At 44.9% G+C, this 13,185-nt stretch overlaps 8 protein-coding genes across 10 annotated transcripts; 5 read left to right on the top strand and 3 right to left on the bottom strand.

Moving 5' to 3' along the window:
- Positions 1-80: 80 nt before the first annotated feature.
- LOC128256600 (zinc finger protein 502) lies at positions 81-1,803 on the top strand. The gene is made up of 3 exons (XM_052987079.1): positions 81-632; positions 697-1,654; positions 1,726-1,803. The coding sequence occupies exons 1-2, from the start codon at positions 240-242 to the stop codon at positions 1,591-1,593; spliced, it is 1,290 nt and encodes a 429-aa protein (XP_052843039.1). The 5' UTR covers positions 81-239; the 3' UTR covers positions 1,594-1,654; positions 1,726-1,803.
- LOC128256598 (U7 snRNA-associated Sm-like protein LSm11) lies at positions 1,582-2,669 on the bottom strand. The gene has a single exon (XM_052987077.1). The coding sequence runs from the start codon at positions 2,507-2,509 to the stop codon at positions 1,712-1,714; it is 798 nt and encodes a 265-aa protein (XP_052843037.1). The 5' UTR covers positions 2,510-2,669; the 3' UTR covers positions 1,582-1,711.
- A 64-nt stretch (positions 2,670-2,733) lies between these two features.
- On the top strand, positions 2,734-4,580 carry LOC128256597 (mitochondrial amidoxime-reducing component 1). Its single transcript, XM_052987076.1, has 4 exons — positions 2,734-2,927; positions 2,986-3,608; positions 3,737-4,023; positions 4,097-4,580. Exons 1-4 carry the CDS (start codon positions 2,921-2,923, stop codon positions 4,200-4,202), a joined length of 1,023 nt encoding a protein of 340 aa, XP_052843036.1. The 5' UTR covers positions 2,734-2,920; the 3' UTR covers positions 4,203-4,580.
- A 109-nt stretch (positions 4,581-4,689) lies between these two features.
- On the top strand, positions 4,690-6,065 carry LOC128256596 (mitochondrial amidoxime-reducing component 1-like). Its single transcript, XM_052987074.1, is given in 5 exon segments — positions 4,690-4,829; positions 4,888-5,240; positions 5,242-5,511; positions 5,584-5,870; positions 5,927-6,065. Coding segments are annotated over 5 exon segments (1,023 nt in total). The 5' UTR covers positions 4,690-4,822; the 3' UTR covers positions 6,033-6,065.
- Positions 6,046-7,502, bottom strand: LOC128256599 (vesicle-associated membrane protein 7). The gene is made up of 5 exons (XM_052987078.1): positions 7,301-7,502; positions 6,834-7,166; positions 6,524-6,752; positions 6,392-6,459; positions 6,046-6,337 (listed from the first exon to the last, which is right to left on the bottom strand). Exons 2-5 carry the CDS (start codon positions 7,035-7,037, stop codon positions 6,182-6,184), a joined length of 657 nt encoding a protein of 218 aa, XP_052843038.1. The 5' UTR covers positions 7,038-7,166; positions 7,301-7,502; the 3' UTR covers positions 6,046-6,181.
- A 196-nt stretch (positions 7,503-7,698) lies between these two features.
- Positions 7,699-10,443, top strand: LOC128256455 (stimulator of interferon genes protein homolog). The gene is made up of 6 exons (XM_052986830.1): positions 7,699-7,901; positions 8,980-9,144; positions 9,207-9,649; positions 9,707-9,811; positions 9,872-10,154; positions 10,286-10,443. Exons 2-6 carry the CDS (start codon positions 9,033-9,035, stop codon positions 10,378-10,380), a joined length of 1,038 nt encoding a protein of 345 aa, XP_052842790.1. The 5' UTR covers positions 7,699-7,901; positions 8,980-9,032; the 3' UTR covers positions 10,381-10,443.
- Positions 10,444-10,763: 320 nt separating this feature from the next.
- On the top strand, positions 10,764-12,041 carry LOC128256456 (stimulator of interferon genes protein homolog). 3 transcript variants are annotated; one of them, XR_008267783.1, is made up of 4 exons: positions 10,764-11,345; positions 11,399-11,503; positions 11,573-11,811; positions 11,868-12,002. XR_008267783.1 is itself a non-coding variant. In XM_052986831.1 (4 exons), exons 1-4 carry the CDS (start codon positions 10,869-10,871, stop codon positions 11,948-11,950), a joined length of 921 nt encoding a protein of 306 aa, XP_052842791.1. In that variant the 5' UTR covers positions 10,764-10,868; the 3' UTR covers positions 11,951-12,002. The 3 variants fall into 3 exon arrangements, 2 of the variants coding, with proteins under 2 accessions (XP_052842791.1, XP_052842792.1); XM_052986831.1 differs by having other exon boundaries at positions 11,556-11,811; XM_052986832.1 differs by lacking the exon at positions 11,573-11,811 and having other exon boundaries at positions 11,868-12,041.
- Positions 12,021-13,084, bottom strand: LOC128256457 (origin recognition complex subunit 6). Its single transcript, XM_052986834.1, has 2 exons — positions 12,926-13,084; positions 12,021-12,866 (listed from the first exon to the last, which is right to left on the bottom strand). The coding sequence occupies exons 1-2, from the start codon at positions 12,988-12,990 to the stop codon at positions 12,164-12,166; spliced, it is 768 nt and encodes a 255-aa protein (XP_052842794.1). The 5' UTR covers positions 12,991-13,084; the 3' UTR covers positions 12,021-12,163.
- Between the last annotated feature and the right edge of the window lie 101 nt (positions 13,085-13,185).

Raw genomic sequence — 13,185 nt, forward strand, 5'->3', positions numbered from 1 at the left:
GTTCGCCACAATGCCCATCCTTTGAGTTCACACACAAAAGACGAGCAAAACAAAAGCCAAAACAAACATTGCTTTATTGCCAAGTCGAAAATGCCATTTGAATTCGATAGCGCGATAGCACTGTGCCGTCTATCGATAACACAGCACTGCTTCTGACCCGCGCTTTTCAACACTGGCAGTCCTATTAGTTTACAAACGAAATGCTTAAATAATTAATTTAGCATGTAGAATCCAAGGACATGGCACCTCAGCTCTCGAATGGTCAGCATTATGTGGAAAGTGCCCGGGTGTATATGAAAAGGGACTCATCCATTCGCATAAAGTGCTGTCTCTGCAAAGCGGACACTTTTGCCGGTGGCGAGTGGGAGGATTTCCTGAGACACCTAGTCCAAAAGCATGGAGCAGCCGGCCAGGTGAATGGAGATGTGGATGAGATCCAGGACGAGGTCCAGGTGGAGCTGGCCAACCTCTCAGAGGCGGACATTGGCCAGGAACCCGAAGTGGCAGAGCACCAGGAGCCGGAATTGTTCACCAATGTGGAGTTTCTTGAAGATGAGCAGGTTAACGATGAACTAAGTTCTCTTTCTGAGGAAGAGTCGAATCAGGATGAGCCTGGAAAGATTAGCCACCAAGTAAGCATAGTTGGTAGCTAATGAAACCCTCTCTTTACCAGTGTGTTTTTCTTGACCCTTACAGGACTACATTCTGAACAAACCCAACAAGCCCTTCTACAGCCTCCATCGCACTAGACCTGAGATAATTCAGTATTTCATAGAACTTCTGCGCCGGCACAAGTTCCTCTGGAGCAGCCACCGTGGGACTAACCGAGAGGATCGCCTGAAGAGTTCGCAACAAGTGGCAGAGGCACTGTTCCAACGGTTTGGCTTCCTGCTGCAGCCCCAGGTGATCGGTGCCAGTGCCCGTTTCCTGCAGGTCTGGTTCGAGCGGCAGTATGTGATGCAGTTGAGCAACTCCTACTTTCGCTGCCGCCACCCGAAGTACTACCGCAGCTTGCTCAGATTCATGCCCACGAGCCACATCTCGGTGACCATTTGCGAGGAGTGCGACAGGCGTTTCCTCAACGATCTTCAGCTGCGGCTGCACAAATTCCGCGTTCATGACGGACCCAATCCGAATGTGTGCCAGGTGTGCCACCAAGGATTCCCGCTCGCTTCGAAGCTGCAGCAGCACCAGGCGCGGTACCACTTTAAGCCGCAGGAGTGGCAGTGCGGCCAGTGCGACTACAACGCCCCCTCCAAGTGGGACTTCCATCAGCACCAGGCCATGCACGCGGGGGAGCGGAACTACACCTGCGAGGTGTGCGGGCACAGCTGCAAGACCAGCTCCGCCTTGGCCGTGCACCGGCGCACCCACGAACGGCCGAGATTAGCCTGTCCCCACTGTAGCCGGCAATTCCGGGAGAATTACACCTTGAAGTGCCACATCCGAAAGTTCCACGAGGGCGACAGTGTACGCAGGTTCTCCTGCAGCGTCTGCCGGCGGAGTTTTCAGACCATGGAGGTGCTGGAGCTGCACAAGTTGGTACACGCCGAGAGGTCAGAAAAGGAATCAGAGGAGGAGGAGGATCCTTAGGAACTGGAAGTTGATGAAACCAAGGGTCTACACTTACGATAAGGAAACAAATCTCTTCCAGGTACTAAAACATATAAATTGAGCCTGATTATTGATAAGCCTTAATCCAACCTGTATACTATGTTTCCTTAGCTATTAAACTTATTATCACCACATTTTCGCCGCGTATCAGGATCTGTGGCAGATGCCGCTTTATCTCCACGTTCTTTCGGTTCAAACTTTTGACTTGAGTCTGGGGCAGAGTGATGCCCAGCTCCCTGAGTCGCTCGGTGCAGTCCACCGGTGTGTCGCATATGTTCTGCTCTCCGTAATTGTACTTTCGCCGCTTCCAGGTTTCGGTGGCTCCTCTGAGGAGGAGATTCCACTGCTTGTCGAAGGCCACCAGTTCACCCTCCACATTGCCGCCTATTGCTCCCTGCTTGCGGAGCACCACCCGGACTCGTATCCTTTCGGTGGTTTCCTTGTGGCCGGCCAAGGGTATGCACTTCCTGAGGAGTTCCAGCGGACCGACAGTCGCCTCCATATAGGTGAAAATATTGCGATGGTGCTTTTTCTTCGAGCTGCTCGTTGTGGGCATCTGATGGAGCTCAAAGCGGCGCTGAGGAGGCTCTAGGATGTTTGCAGACATGGTGGAAGTGCTGCCCTTTTTTGCTGCTTCTTGATCTCCTCCGGCTCCTCCTCCAGTTTTCGCCTTCTGCCGCTTGTTCAACTGCCAGATCCCGAACTTTTTGAGTGCACTCTCGAAGGCGGCCAGGTTTTGGTACAGAACTTTTGGAACCGCATCAGTCACCTTGTAATTGGGTTCGTATAAGGCACGAAGAGGATTGAACTTCTCGCTGCACACATCCAATTCAAGATCATGGGAGGAGGTCTCTTCTTTTGACCCCTTCTGGGCTTTTGATTCGCTGTCGCTCATTTAGAATACTCCCAGAAGAAAGCACTTAAGTAAGAGGTATTCTTAATATCTGCCTTTTAACCTCTTCTTTAAATGCTGCTTGATTGTTAGACAAATGTAAACAAATTCGCCGGCTACATGACCGATAAATGTTATCGATTAACCTGCAGGCGGTAGAGATGGTAATTTAAAAACCAAAAAAAACCATAAAAAAATAAAACCTGTTTTTATGGTGTTTTTTATAAAAACCAGATTACATTTATTGTTCATAAGATTTTGTTTTTATTTGATTTTTATAATGTAATTAAAGGTGGGAAATGCTGTCCAGTCTTGGATAGATCTTCATCAAAGGAGAGCTTTTGTTCAATAAATCTAATCAGTAGAGCTTTTAACGCAGAGAAAGCAACAAGTGGCTACAGAAATCAGGAGATCATGGCAAGTGAGTGTAAAATCGATTTAAATCAAAGAAAACTTTGGTTATTTGGGTTATCCTGCAGCCGTCGGAAGAAACGCGACCTTTGACCTCAGTCCCAAGGCCCTGGTGGGCGTGGGCGTCGGACTGGTGGCTGTGGGCGGGGCCAGTTACCTACTGTACCGCCACCTGACCCGCGATGTAATGCCCCAAAAGTGGCGACGTGTGGGCACTGTGCAGAGGATTCACTTCTTTCCGGTCAAGTCCTGTGCTCCTCTGGAGATCGCTCAGCCTGACGTGGAGTACGACGTCGATGTGCTCAGCATGTCCTTTGAGGGAATAAGGGATCGCACCTTGATGGTGGTCAATGACCAGAACGAGATGGTCACGGCTCGGGTGTATCCACAGATGACCCAGATCCACTCAAAGAAGGTTTCGCCCAGTAAGCTGCTCTTTAACGCCAAGGACCTACCCGACCTGGAGTTGGATTTTGAAAAGCTTGAGGGTCCCGAAAAGGATGTGCGCACCGCCGTTTGGGGCGTGCCCGTGGACGTGATGCCCTGCGGGGATCGGATCAACAAGTGGTTCTCCCAGGCCATTCTAAAGAAGGATTCCGGCCTCAAGCTGGTTCACTATGCCTATCCAAAGCCAGTGATGACTATTAATCCGCGGCTCAAAAATATGCCCTTCATTAGACAGGAGGATTCGGTGAGTGTTTTAATCCCGTGTCCGAGTTTTGGGGCTTAATTAACTTTAAATTTATAAGGTCTAGTTCACCCAAAGATAAATATAACCTCTATGTTTGATCTACCCTTTCATGTATCATCTTCCCACAGGGCACCTTTAACGATGCCACCAGTTATATGCTGATGAACCTTTCGTCGGTGGCTGATCTTAACACCCGACTAAAGAACCCTGTGGATGCACAGCAGTTCCGCGGTAATTTCGAACTGAAAATGGATGTGGATGAGCCCTATGCCGAGGACAACTGGAAATGGCTTCGCATTGGGGATGATGCTGTTTTCCGTTCGGTGGCGCCCTGCACCCGATGCATTTTTCCGAACATCAATGTAAGGACGGCTGAAAGGGACCCCGATGGGGAACCACTTAAGACCTTGAGGAGGTGAGTCATTGCATTGTGCAAAGTGTAAGCAATCCGACTTATCGTGGTACTGATTTCTTGTACTTCTTCACAGCTACCGATTGTTCAACTACAGCTCGCCGGCCCTGGGCATTCACTTGGGACTTCGGCTGCCGGGAAAGGTCAAGGCCAACGATGTGGTTTACGTTGGGTACCAGTGAACCCTTCTAGGCCTTTTCCAGTAACGAGTTTATTATATGTACATAGCTTTTAGTATGAAAGTACCGTGGGTGGGTTTCCATGAGTACCAGACTGGAATCGGGAAGAAGAGGGATCAGGGACCTTAGAAGGTTCAGAGATAAGAAAGTGTATGCACCTCTACAGGATTTCCATGGGTTTGACGACCTTCTCAATATGTGAAGATGTTGCGATGGTCTTTTTGGTCAACCAGACATTGAAGTAAAGGAAGATTGCTGGGGAACAGAGGTATTCCTAAGTTCTTGAGAACTTAGAACTTTAAGAACTTTGATACACAAATGTAAACAAATTTACCGGCTGCTTCACTGATAACAGTTATCGATTAAAGTGTAGACGGCAGTAAAATTAATTTTAAAACAAAAAATACATGAAATAAATAAATGTTTTACTTTTATTATTTTTATACTGTAGATAAAATGTTGTTGTTTTGTTAAATTGCTTTTCCCAATATTCCACCCAAAAATGGATGTACATGTTGTCCAGCCTTTAATCTTTAAAAGAAAGCTTTTGTCCAATAAATCTAATCAGTAGAGCTTTTAACGCAGAGAAAGCAACAAGTGGCTACAGAGCAAAACAGGAGATCATGGCAAGTGAGTGCAAAACCGATTTAAATCAAGGGAAACTTTGGTAATTTAGGTTATCCTGCAGCCGGTGGAAGCAACGCGACCTTTGACCTCAGTCCCAAGGCCTTGGTGGGCGTGGGCGTCGGACTGGTGGCTGTGGGCGGGGCCAGTTACCTACTGTACCGCCACCTGACCCGCGATGTAATGCCCCAAAAGTGGCGACGTGTGGGCACTGTGCAGGCGATCCACTTCTTTCCCGTGAAGTCCTGTGCTCCTCTAGAAATCTGGAAGCCTGACGTGGAGTACGACTGCGATGTGCTTAGCATGTCCTTTGAGGGAATAAGAGATCGCACCTTGATGGTGGTCAATGAGAAGAACGAGATGATCACGGCTCGGACCTATCCGAAAATGACCCAGATCCGCTCAAAGAAAGTGTCGCCCTGGTAAGTTGCTCTTTAGCGCCCAGGACATGCCCGACCTGGAGTTGGACTTTGAGAAGCTTGATGGTCCCGAAAAGGATGTGCGTACCGCCGTTTGGGGCGTGCCCGTGGACGTGATGCCCTGTGGAGATCGGATCAACAAGTGGTTCTCCCAGGCCATCCTAAAGAAGGATTCCGGCCTCAAGCTGGTTCACTATCCCTATCCGAAACCAGTAAAGGCTAGCAATCCGGACCTCAAGGACATGCCCTCAGTAAGACAGGAGGATACGGTGGGTATCTTGTACCAGTTTTCAAATTGTAGGGCTATTTAGCGGCTTTAAAATTACTCTCTGTTTTCATAGGGCGCCTTCACCGATGCCACCAGTTTTATGCTGATGAACCTTTCGTCGGTGGCTGATCTTAACACCCGCCTGAAGAATCCTGTGGACGCCCTGCAGTTCCGTGGAAGTTTCGATCTGAAAATGGATGTGGATGAGCCCTATGCCGAGGACAATTGGCAGTGGCTTCGCATTGGGGATGATGCTGTGTTCCGAACGGTGGGCCCATGCACTCGCTGCATCGTTCCGAACATAGATGTGAAGACGGCTGCGATAAACTCTGACGGAGAGCCACTCAAGACGCTGAAGAGGTGAGTCTTTGCCAAATCGGAACATTCCTTCTTAGCGTTTTACTTTGTATCCATAGCTACCGCAAGTTCAAGTACAGCGCACCGGCTATGGGCATTCATTTGGGACTTCGGCTGCCGGGAAAGGTCAAGGCCAACGATGTGGTATACATAGGGGACCAGTGAACACTTTGATGGCTTTTCCAAGATAGTTTACTGTATATATTCACGTTTGTTACATAGAACATATATAATGAGAGTACCGTAGAGTTTTATATGCAAATATACATGTGTTATGAGCCTATAACAATACAAACAACTTTAAAAAGCGCGTCTTAAACACAGGACTGCCAGGCAAGGCCACCGCAGGCCATGCTCACGATCACGTAAACAATGAAGGTTATCACCAGGCCCACCACCACGTAGATGCGGATGTTCTTCCAGAACATTTGTCGTGCCAAGTTTCGCGAGGCTTTGCGGAATGCAACGGACTGTAAAAAAAGCAGATAAGGTAACATTTCCCAGCTTACTTGGTGGCATCTTACATTATTGCTCAGGTTTTCGGTCTTGTTGACCAGCAGCTCCAGTTTCTCGCCGCGATCCCGCAGACTGTCTGCAATTGCGATGAAGAAGGGTCAGAAAACTAATACTATTCTGAGATCAGTACGCCTTCTCACCAATATTCTTAACCATTATGTCTTTTAGCTCGTCGATCTGTCCATGGACCCGCGAAATGGTGTCCACCTCCCGCGACTGACTGAAGTAGACCATCTGCTGGGCCAAGATCTTGGAGAATTCCGTGTTCATCGAGTAGGCAATGGCCGTGGCCACCTGCAGGCCATAGGTCTGGATGAACTTCTGCTTGACATCCGCCAAGAAGAGGAAGGCCCGCGATTGCTCGAACTCCTACGAAGAAAAAGATACATTATCGATTGGGCAATGAGTGGGCCACTGGTGGGTAACTGGGCCAGTGGTTCGTTCACCCACGTTGTCGGTGATGCACATGTAAACCAGCTTGTTCTCGCAGTTGTAGTGGATCAGGTAGTCGCCGTGTGTGTAGGTCATCTTGTGGTTGTGCACCCCGATCCGGCCGATTATGTGCTCCGTAACTTCGGCAAAGTTGCCGACGCACTCGGCAAACTTGGCCAGCACCGTGGTGCCCCGCGATATGACACTGTATAGTATGGGCATGCTGGTGCCGCAGATTCTTCTTTGTTAAGGGTGCGGTTCGTCACTTCCTGCCCCTGCTCAACCCGCTTTGTTTTTGGCTTATCGGGGGGAATCAACAACGAATCGCCACTGATGACGTGCGATCGGAATCTGTGAAGTCAGAAAATTATTGATTTAGTAGCTACTAATCTAAGCCACAGCCCTTAAGTCGCAACAATAAGTGCCGTTCATGAGTAATATGTTATATATGTACAATTTACATATATAATGAAATATAAACGTACTTGCTTTGTTTATCCAATTATCTTTGCTTCGGGTAGCTGGACAAACTTCAGATTTACATTTTGGGTTTAGCGGCTCTGGCTAACATCAATTTCATTATTTTTATTGGCGCGTACTTGAAAACATCACGAAATTAATATGATTTTTGCATTGATAATAACAACAATTGCTGACGCTTCGGATGCAGTTATAGAAATTAGAGGTGGGGAAACATCGATTGCACTATCGATGCATTGGATTAATACTTTCAAAGTTATCTGGAAGTATAGTATGCGGTCACCCTAAATAACGCGTTTTTATAAAATGTGTTTAACGGTCTTATTATTAATTGTTTTTGAATAATATATTTTATGGCTCTGTGGGATGAAACAGGGACATCCCATCAACGTCTTGGCAGTATCAACTGGAAGATTAGATCATTCAGTTGAAAACCGTGTCCCCGATCAAGACAAAGTATATAAAATATTCGGAAACAATTTGCAATTCTTTAAATTAACATATAAGCCGTTGTGTATTCAAACCAGAAAGACATACAATTTGTAGTAAGCTTTGGAACCTGATATCACTTAGTTAGTTGAGATTAGTACTCCCACGCAGACACATGTAAGTAAAATAGTTACATTGTTCTAAAATTTAAAAGCCAGAATGAGTTTCTAATATATAAGATGTACGTGAGTTACACGATTTTAAGAATTATAAGTTTGGGGATTTAATAAAAGAACCATATGTATAAACTGCCCCTCAAAATGAATTTCCAAGTTAAGTTTATATTTATTCTGATCATGATTGTCATAAATTTTGCACATTTACATTAACACTTTTGAGTTGGGAACGTGACTTTTCTCGTAGCGCGATACATTTGGTATATACGTATTTTAAAAAACATTTCCCAAATTAATACCAAAGACTATTGAACAAAACCAGAGGCATACCATAGATCAGATTTCAGTAGTTTATGTTATTGCAATTTCAATAATGAACGTGTAGGTTAATTTTTTCCAAAATTTAGTAAATTTAAAACGAAATCACTAGGCTTAAAGTTCAACAGGATATAAATTGGATAATAGTAATTATAAGTTATTCATATCGTATCGTTCAATAAATAATTTTAAAATGTACAACGTAGTTTAATATATACTATACGTATATAAATGGTTGTTTTTTTTTATTTAAAGATAACATTAATTATCTTACAGCTAAAGTCTTTTACAAGAAATTAGGTGTTGCCTACCAATTTTTATATCTCTTTCTTAAAAAAGTCCCTTCTTAAATTGTTTATTCTTTAAAATCTCTTTAAAAATCCTACTAAGTAAAAATATTTATATTATTGAAAATTTGAACACACGCACAAGTCTCTAATAGGAATAAATAAACACAGAAAATGAACAAATAAACAGAACAATGTATTTCATTGATTGCGCTTTTATAAGTTGCACACAAGAACTGGAATGCTTGCTGTAGACATACATACATATTATTTGGTTTCAAATAGCTTTGGGACCATTATCGAAAAATTTTCTCTAAAAGATTTTAGAAAAATCGGTTTACATACATATGAATAACTTACAGTTGTGATCAATTAAATAGTAGTAAACAGAAGTATTTTATATAAAAAAAATTCTTTTATATTTGTTTATTTTATCAATGTTTTGTTAACGAACAATTTTATTTGAATTCCCAGTAAGCTTTCGCGAATTCCTGAGATCGATCTGGCAACCCGTTTCCGTTTACCATATGTTTGGCGAAATGGCAATCGCAAACGGCGCGGAAGAAGAGGAGCACGAAGTGCGGACGGCGAAGAGCAGGAAATGTTTTTATTTGAAAAAAATGATCGGAGATTACATAGGTGAGTGACGATTGATAAGGAGCTATGGCTACGGCGGACTATAAAGCCGTGATTCATTGCAGACACCTCTGTGCGCGTTGTGGCCACCGTGTTTCTGGCCGACTTCCTGCAGCGCTTGTACCGCTGTGTCGTCGAATATGTCCGATATAGCCGGTACTATCTGCCGGAGGATCGGCTGTGGACCGTTGTGCGTCGCTCGTACACGTACAACAACAAATCGGCGTACCTGCTGCTGGCCTACCTGATCGTGGGACTTTCCCGAATTTCCGTTTCCGGGAACTTCAGGAGCGTAGTGCCCACGGTCATGTTCCTGGCCCACATGCCGCTCTACTGGATCTTCAGTGACCTGGGCCAGAGCACCCTCAGCTACGCCCACTGGATACGGGACTCACATGGCCTGGACTATGCGGCCGGAATGGCCTCCAACTACTTCCACGGCTACCTCAAACTATCACTGCCCGAACGCAAGGACGACGGACTCAAGCACCGAATGGCTTTGTATGAGGTAGGGTAATATAAAGGTCTCAACAGGTCAAAGAAATAATGATTATATACTCTCCAGGACAAGATGAACGTGACTTTTGGCGTGGATCGACTGGTAATCCTTATACCCGACGAAATGTTCGTCAGCGGTGAACTGGACAGCAAGTATTTGGAAAAAGTTGAGGTACAAGTTCACAAATTCCTGTTGAAATTCAAACCATAACTGAAGTTATTCCGTTTGTAGCCCCTGGAAACGAAGTTCATTAACAGAGCTGGAGTGTATCGTCCTTTTAAGCACGCTGTATACAAACTGAAGCACAGGATAAACGGCAAGTTTTACTACTTCGCCATGGAGGGCGCCACGCCCATGTTATCCTTCTTCGATGCCATGCAGTTCAACTTGTCGGCCACCTGGCAGATGCAGGAACTAAAGCGGGAGATCTGGCTCAAGTTCTACAAGCACCTGAAGGAGCTCATTACGACGTGGCCCGAGACCCGCAACGAAGTGGAGCTCATCATCTATAACTGTAGGTTGAAACTCTTAACGACGCTTGAAAACTAAGTAAACAGTATAAAAACAGAAACAGTATAAAAACTAAATATAAATATAAAAAGCTGTTACACTTATTCGAACTTAACGATCCTCTCTTTTTTGCAGCCCATGATACCAAGGGTAATCTTGTTGATGTCGGCGAATTGCTCATAGATCACATGAAAAATAAAACCAAAATTATTGACGAATCGACCGACTGAGAATTCGAAAGAAAGCTACGAGTTTAACGATGTCACCAAGCGAAATACTATCTCTATTAGTCCCGTAGTTAGGCATTACTTGTTCAATGTAATTTGCAAAGCTCTTTTTTACTGTTTTATCTAACACTAATGATAATGTTGAGTATAATAAATAAGTTGTACTAATATACAAAAAAAAGTTTTCAAGTGGGCTTTACTTTAGGGATAAAAAATAATATTCATAAAATTTTTTTTTATACCCAGAAATAAAAATAACTTAAGACTTCCAAAAAATTTATTCAATACAATTTAAAATATTGCCAATATATGATCATAATTTGTCGATCAATTTTTTCACAAGAATTCAGCTTTTAGGAAATCTTTAAAATGATCTGGTCACACAGTCCCATTACATACGTATATTTCAAAAACCGGAGAGGGCCGTAAATGTTTTTATTTGAAAAGATGATCGAAGATTACATAGTAGGTGGGTGAGCTGTGTGCTCGGAATGATTAGAACATTGACCATATCAATGAGATTCGTTGCAGTCACGTCTGTTCACATTGTGGAAACGGTGTTTTTGGCTGACATCCTGCAGCGTTTATTTCTGAGCGTGGTCGAATACGTCCGACATAAGCCGAACTATCTGCCCGAGGATCGGGTGCGGAGGATTCTCCGCCGCTCGTTCACCTACAGAAACAAATCAAAATGTCTGCTGTGGTGTGTCTTCTTGGGAATGGTTATCTCGGTTACTGGGAACTTAAGGGCCGTGTTTCCTTCGTTCAAGTTCCTGGTACATATTCCTCTGTACTGGCTCTTAAAATATGTCGAGCAGAGCCCGCTGACCGATCTCTACTGGTTGAGGGACTCGCATGGACTGGATTATGCAACCGGAATGGCCTTAAACTGGTTCCATGGGCGCCTCAAAGCCTCACTGCCCGAACGCCAGGACGATGGGCTTAAACCTCGGATGGATGTCTATGAGGTTGGTTTGTTTTAAGTTTTCATTTAAGGTAATAATATTTATGTACTTCCCAGGCCAAGGACAACGTATCTTTTGGCTTGAATCAACTGGTGATCCTTAGTCTCGACGAGTCCTCTAACCATGAAATACTTAAGAAGCATTTTATATGTAAAGCTAGGGTACGTAAATCTCTTGAAGTTCATTGTACAGATGACACAGTTAAATGTTAAGCCCCTTGAAACGAGCAGAGGGGATCGTATCCTAAAGCACGATGTCTACAGGAAGAAGGTGAATGACAAGATATATTACTTTGTTGTCGAGCTTGCCGAGCCCATGATGAGCTTTTCCGAAGCCCTGGTGTCCGGATCGACGGGCACATGGCAGATGAAGGAATTGGAGAGAGAGATCAGGATGAGATTCAATGAGAAATTGGCAGAGCTCATTCATATGTGTCCGGAGACTCGCAACCTAGCCATCATCTATAAGTGTAGGTTTAAATAAGCAGGGCCGCATTTATAATTCAAACTATTATAATACTTTCAGCACACGATGACGAGGGTAATCCAGTTGATCTTACCGATTGGCTCATCTCTCACATGGGAAAAAAAAAAACCAAAAACTCTTGACGTTTTTAGATTAACTCTTAAGTCTAACGATGCCGACCTTAGGAATTCTAATTCCTTGAGTAATAATCAATTAAAATCTTGGCCATTTTAATTTGTAACGCTCTTTTATCTTATACCTACAACTAACCATATTGTTGAGTGTAATAAATAAGTACTATTAAAATTTTAAACTGGTTTTCTCATGACACGTTTAAAAGCTAAAAACAGAAATGTCTAAGCCTCAAGGAGCTGGTTATCCGGCCGGGATGCTTCCAGTTCTTTCAGCTTGGCCTGGGCAGTGGCCAGCATTCGCGCCTTCCAAACTTCGTAGTCCTCCGCCTGAGGCTTCTGCAACTTCTTGGCCTCCTGGCCCTTAATGTTCTCCTGCTGGCTTTGCTTGAGCTTGCCCTCCAGATCGCAGGTGGCTGATACTTGAACCTCCTTGTGGTGCTTGGCTATCATGCGATCCCACTGGTGCTCGAGCTGCTGGAACTGCGTGGGCCGCAGGTTGCTGAAGGGCATGAGCTTCGACTTGGAGACCTTCTTCTTGAGCAGGCGGCAGGCCTGGAAGACCGCCATGGCGGCGTACTGCGGATGGGTGGTGTCGGTGCCGGTGTCCTCGGTGGCCGCCACGCCCCTAAAGAGGGTCATCAGCTCCTCCGCCTTGCGGGCCACCTCATTGAGGCTCAGCTGCACGCAGATGTCGTTCACGCTGGCCAGCTTGTTCAGATCCAGCAGCTTCTCGAACATCCGTTTGTTGTTGAGGTAGTGACTCTTGCGCAGCCCGGACAACTTGAGGGCCTGCTCCTTGTCGAACCCGATGCCCAGCAGGCAGGAAGCCAAGTCCGCACACAGGACTATCTTCCCGTACTCATTGATCTGCAGAGGGACATTTGTGGAGCGCAGTTCCAGCAGACGCACCAACTCGGTGGTTTTCCTGCAAAGGATTATGCTCAACTAATGGGGTTTCTTCACATATTTTTATAACAAACTTACTCAATCACGTTGGGCTCCTCCCGCAGGCCCATTTTGGTGATCAATTGTTCTATTAGCGTAGTCATTTCACTTATAAATCTTCAAATTTATTTTAAGTCGTGCAGAGCGTTAAATCACAAACAAAAATTTCTGGCGCGAACTGCATCAGCTGTGAGCGATAACACAACTTAATTGTTATCGAACGGCCTTCGATAGCTGTTCATCTGAACTAGTTCCAAATTCGATAAACTGATTTTAAATATTTCAGCAATTATTAAAGT

This window comes from Drosophila gunungcola (assembly GCF_025200985.1).
Source record: "Drosophila gunungcola strain Sukarami chromosome 2R unlocalized genomic scaffold, Dgunungcola_SK_2 000020F, whole genome shotgun sequence".
Lineage (NCBI taxonomy): Eukaryota > Metazoa > Arthropoda > Insecta > Diptera > Drosophilidae > Drosophila > Drosophila gunungcola.

Coding starts and splice junctions, on each gene's coding strand:
- LOC128256600 (XM_052987079.1), top strand. CDS start 240: ATGGCACCTCAGCTCTCGAATGGTCAGCATTATGTGGAAAGTGCCCGG. Junction 633..696: donor CTGGAAAGATTAGCCACCAA/GTAAGCATAGTT, acceptor TGACCCTTACAG/GACTACATTCTGAACAAACC.
- LOC128256598 (XM_052987077.1), bottom strand. CDS start 2,509: ATGAGCGACAGCGAATCAAAAGCCCAGAAGGGGTCAAAAGAAGAGACC.
- LOC128256597 (XM_052987076.1), top strand. Junction 3,609..3,736: donor TCATTAGACAGGAGGATTCG/GTGAGTGTTTTA, acceptor ATCTTCCCACAG/GGCACCTTTAACGATGCCAC. Junction 4,024..4,096: donor CCACTTAAGACCTTGAGGAG/GTGAGTCATTGC, acceptor ACTTCTTCACAG/CTACCGATTGTTCAACTACA.
- LOC128256599 (XM_052987078.1), bottom strand. CDS start 7,037: ATGCCCATACTATACAGTGTCATATCGCGGGGCACCACGGTGCTGGCC. Junction 6,753..6,833: donor ACATGTGCATCACCGACAAC/GTGGGTGAACGA, acceptor TTTTCTTCGTAG/GAGTTCGAGCAATCGCGGGC. Junction 6,338..6,391: donor CCGAAAACCTGAGCAATAAT/GTAAGATGCCAC, acceptor CTTTTTTTACAG/TCCGTTGCATTCCGCAAAGC.
- LOC128256455 (XM_052986830.1), top strand. CDS start 9,033: ATGTTTGGCGAAATGGCAATCGCAAACGGCGCGGAAGAAGAGGAGCAC. Junction 9,812..9,871: donor AGTATTTGGAAAAAGTTGAG/GTACAAGTTCAC, acceptor TTCCGTTTGTAG/CCCCTGGAAACGAAGTTCAT. Junction 10,155..10,285: donor GGAGCTCATCATCTATAACT/GTAGGTTGAAAC, acceptor TCTTTTTTGCAG/CCCATGATACCAAGGGTAAT.
- LOC128256456 (XM_052986831.1), top strand. CDS start 10,869: ATGATTAGAACATTGACCATATCAATGAGATTCGTTGCAGTCACGTCT. Junction 11,504..11,555: donor ATTTTATATGTAAAGCTAGG/GTACGTAAATCT, acceptor TTAAATGTTAAG/CCCCTTGAAACGAGCAGAGG. Junction 11,812..11,867: donor CCTAGCCATCATCTATAAGT/GTAGGTTTAAAT, acceptor TAATACTTTCAG/CACACGATGACGAGGGTAAT.
- LOC128256457 (XM_052986834.1), bottom strand. CDS start 12,990: ATGACTACGCTAATAGAACAATTGATCACCAAAATGGGCCTGCGGGAG. Junction 12,867..12,925: donor GAGGAGCCCAACGTGATTGA/GTAAGTTTGTTA, acceptor AATCCTTTGCAG/GAAAACCACCGAGTTGGTGC.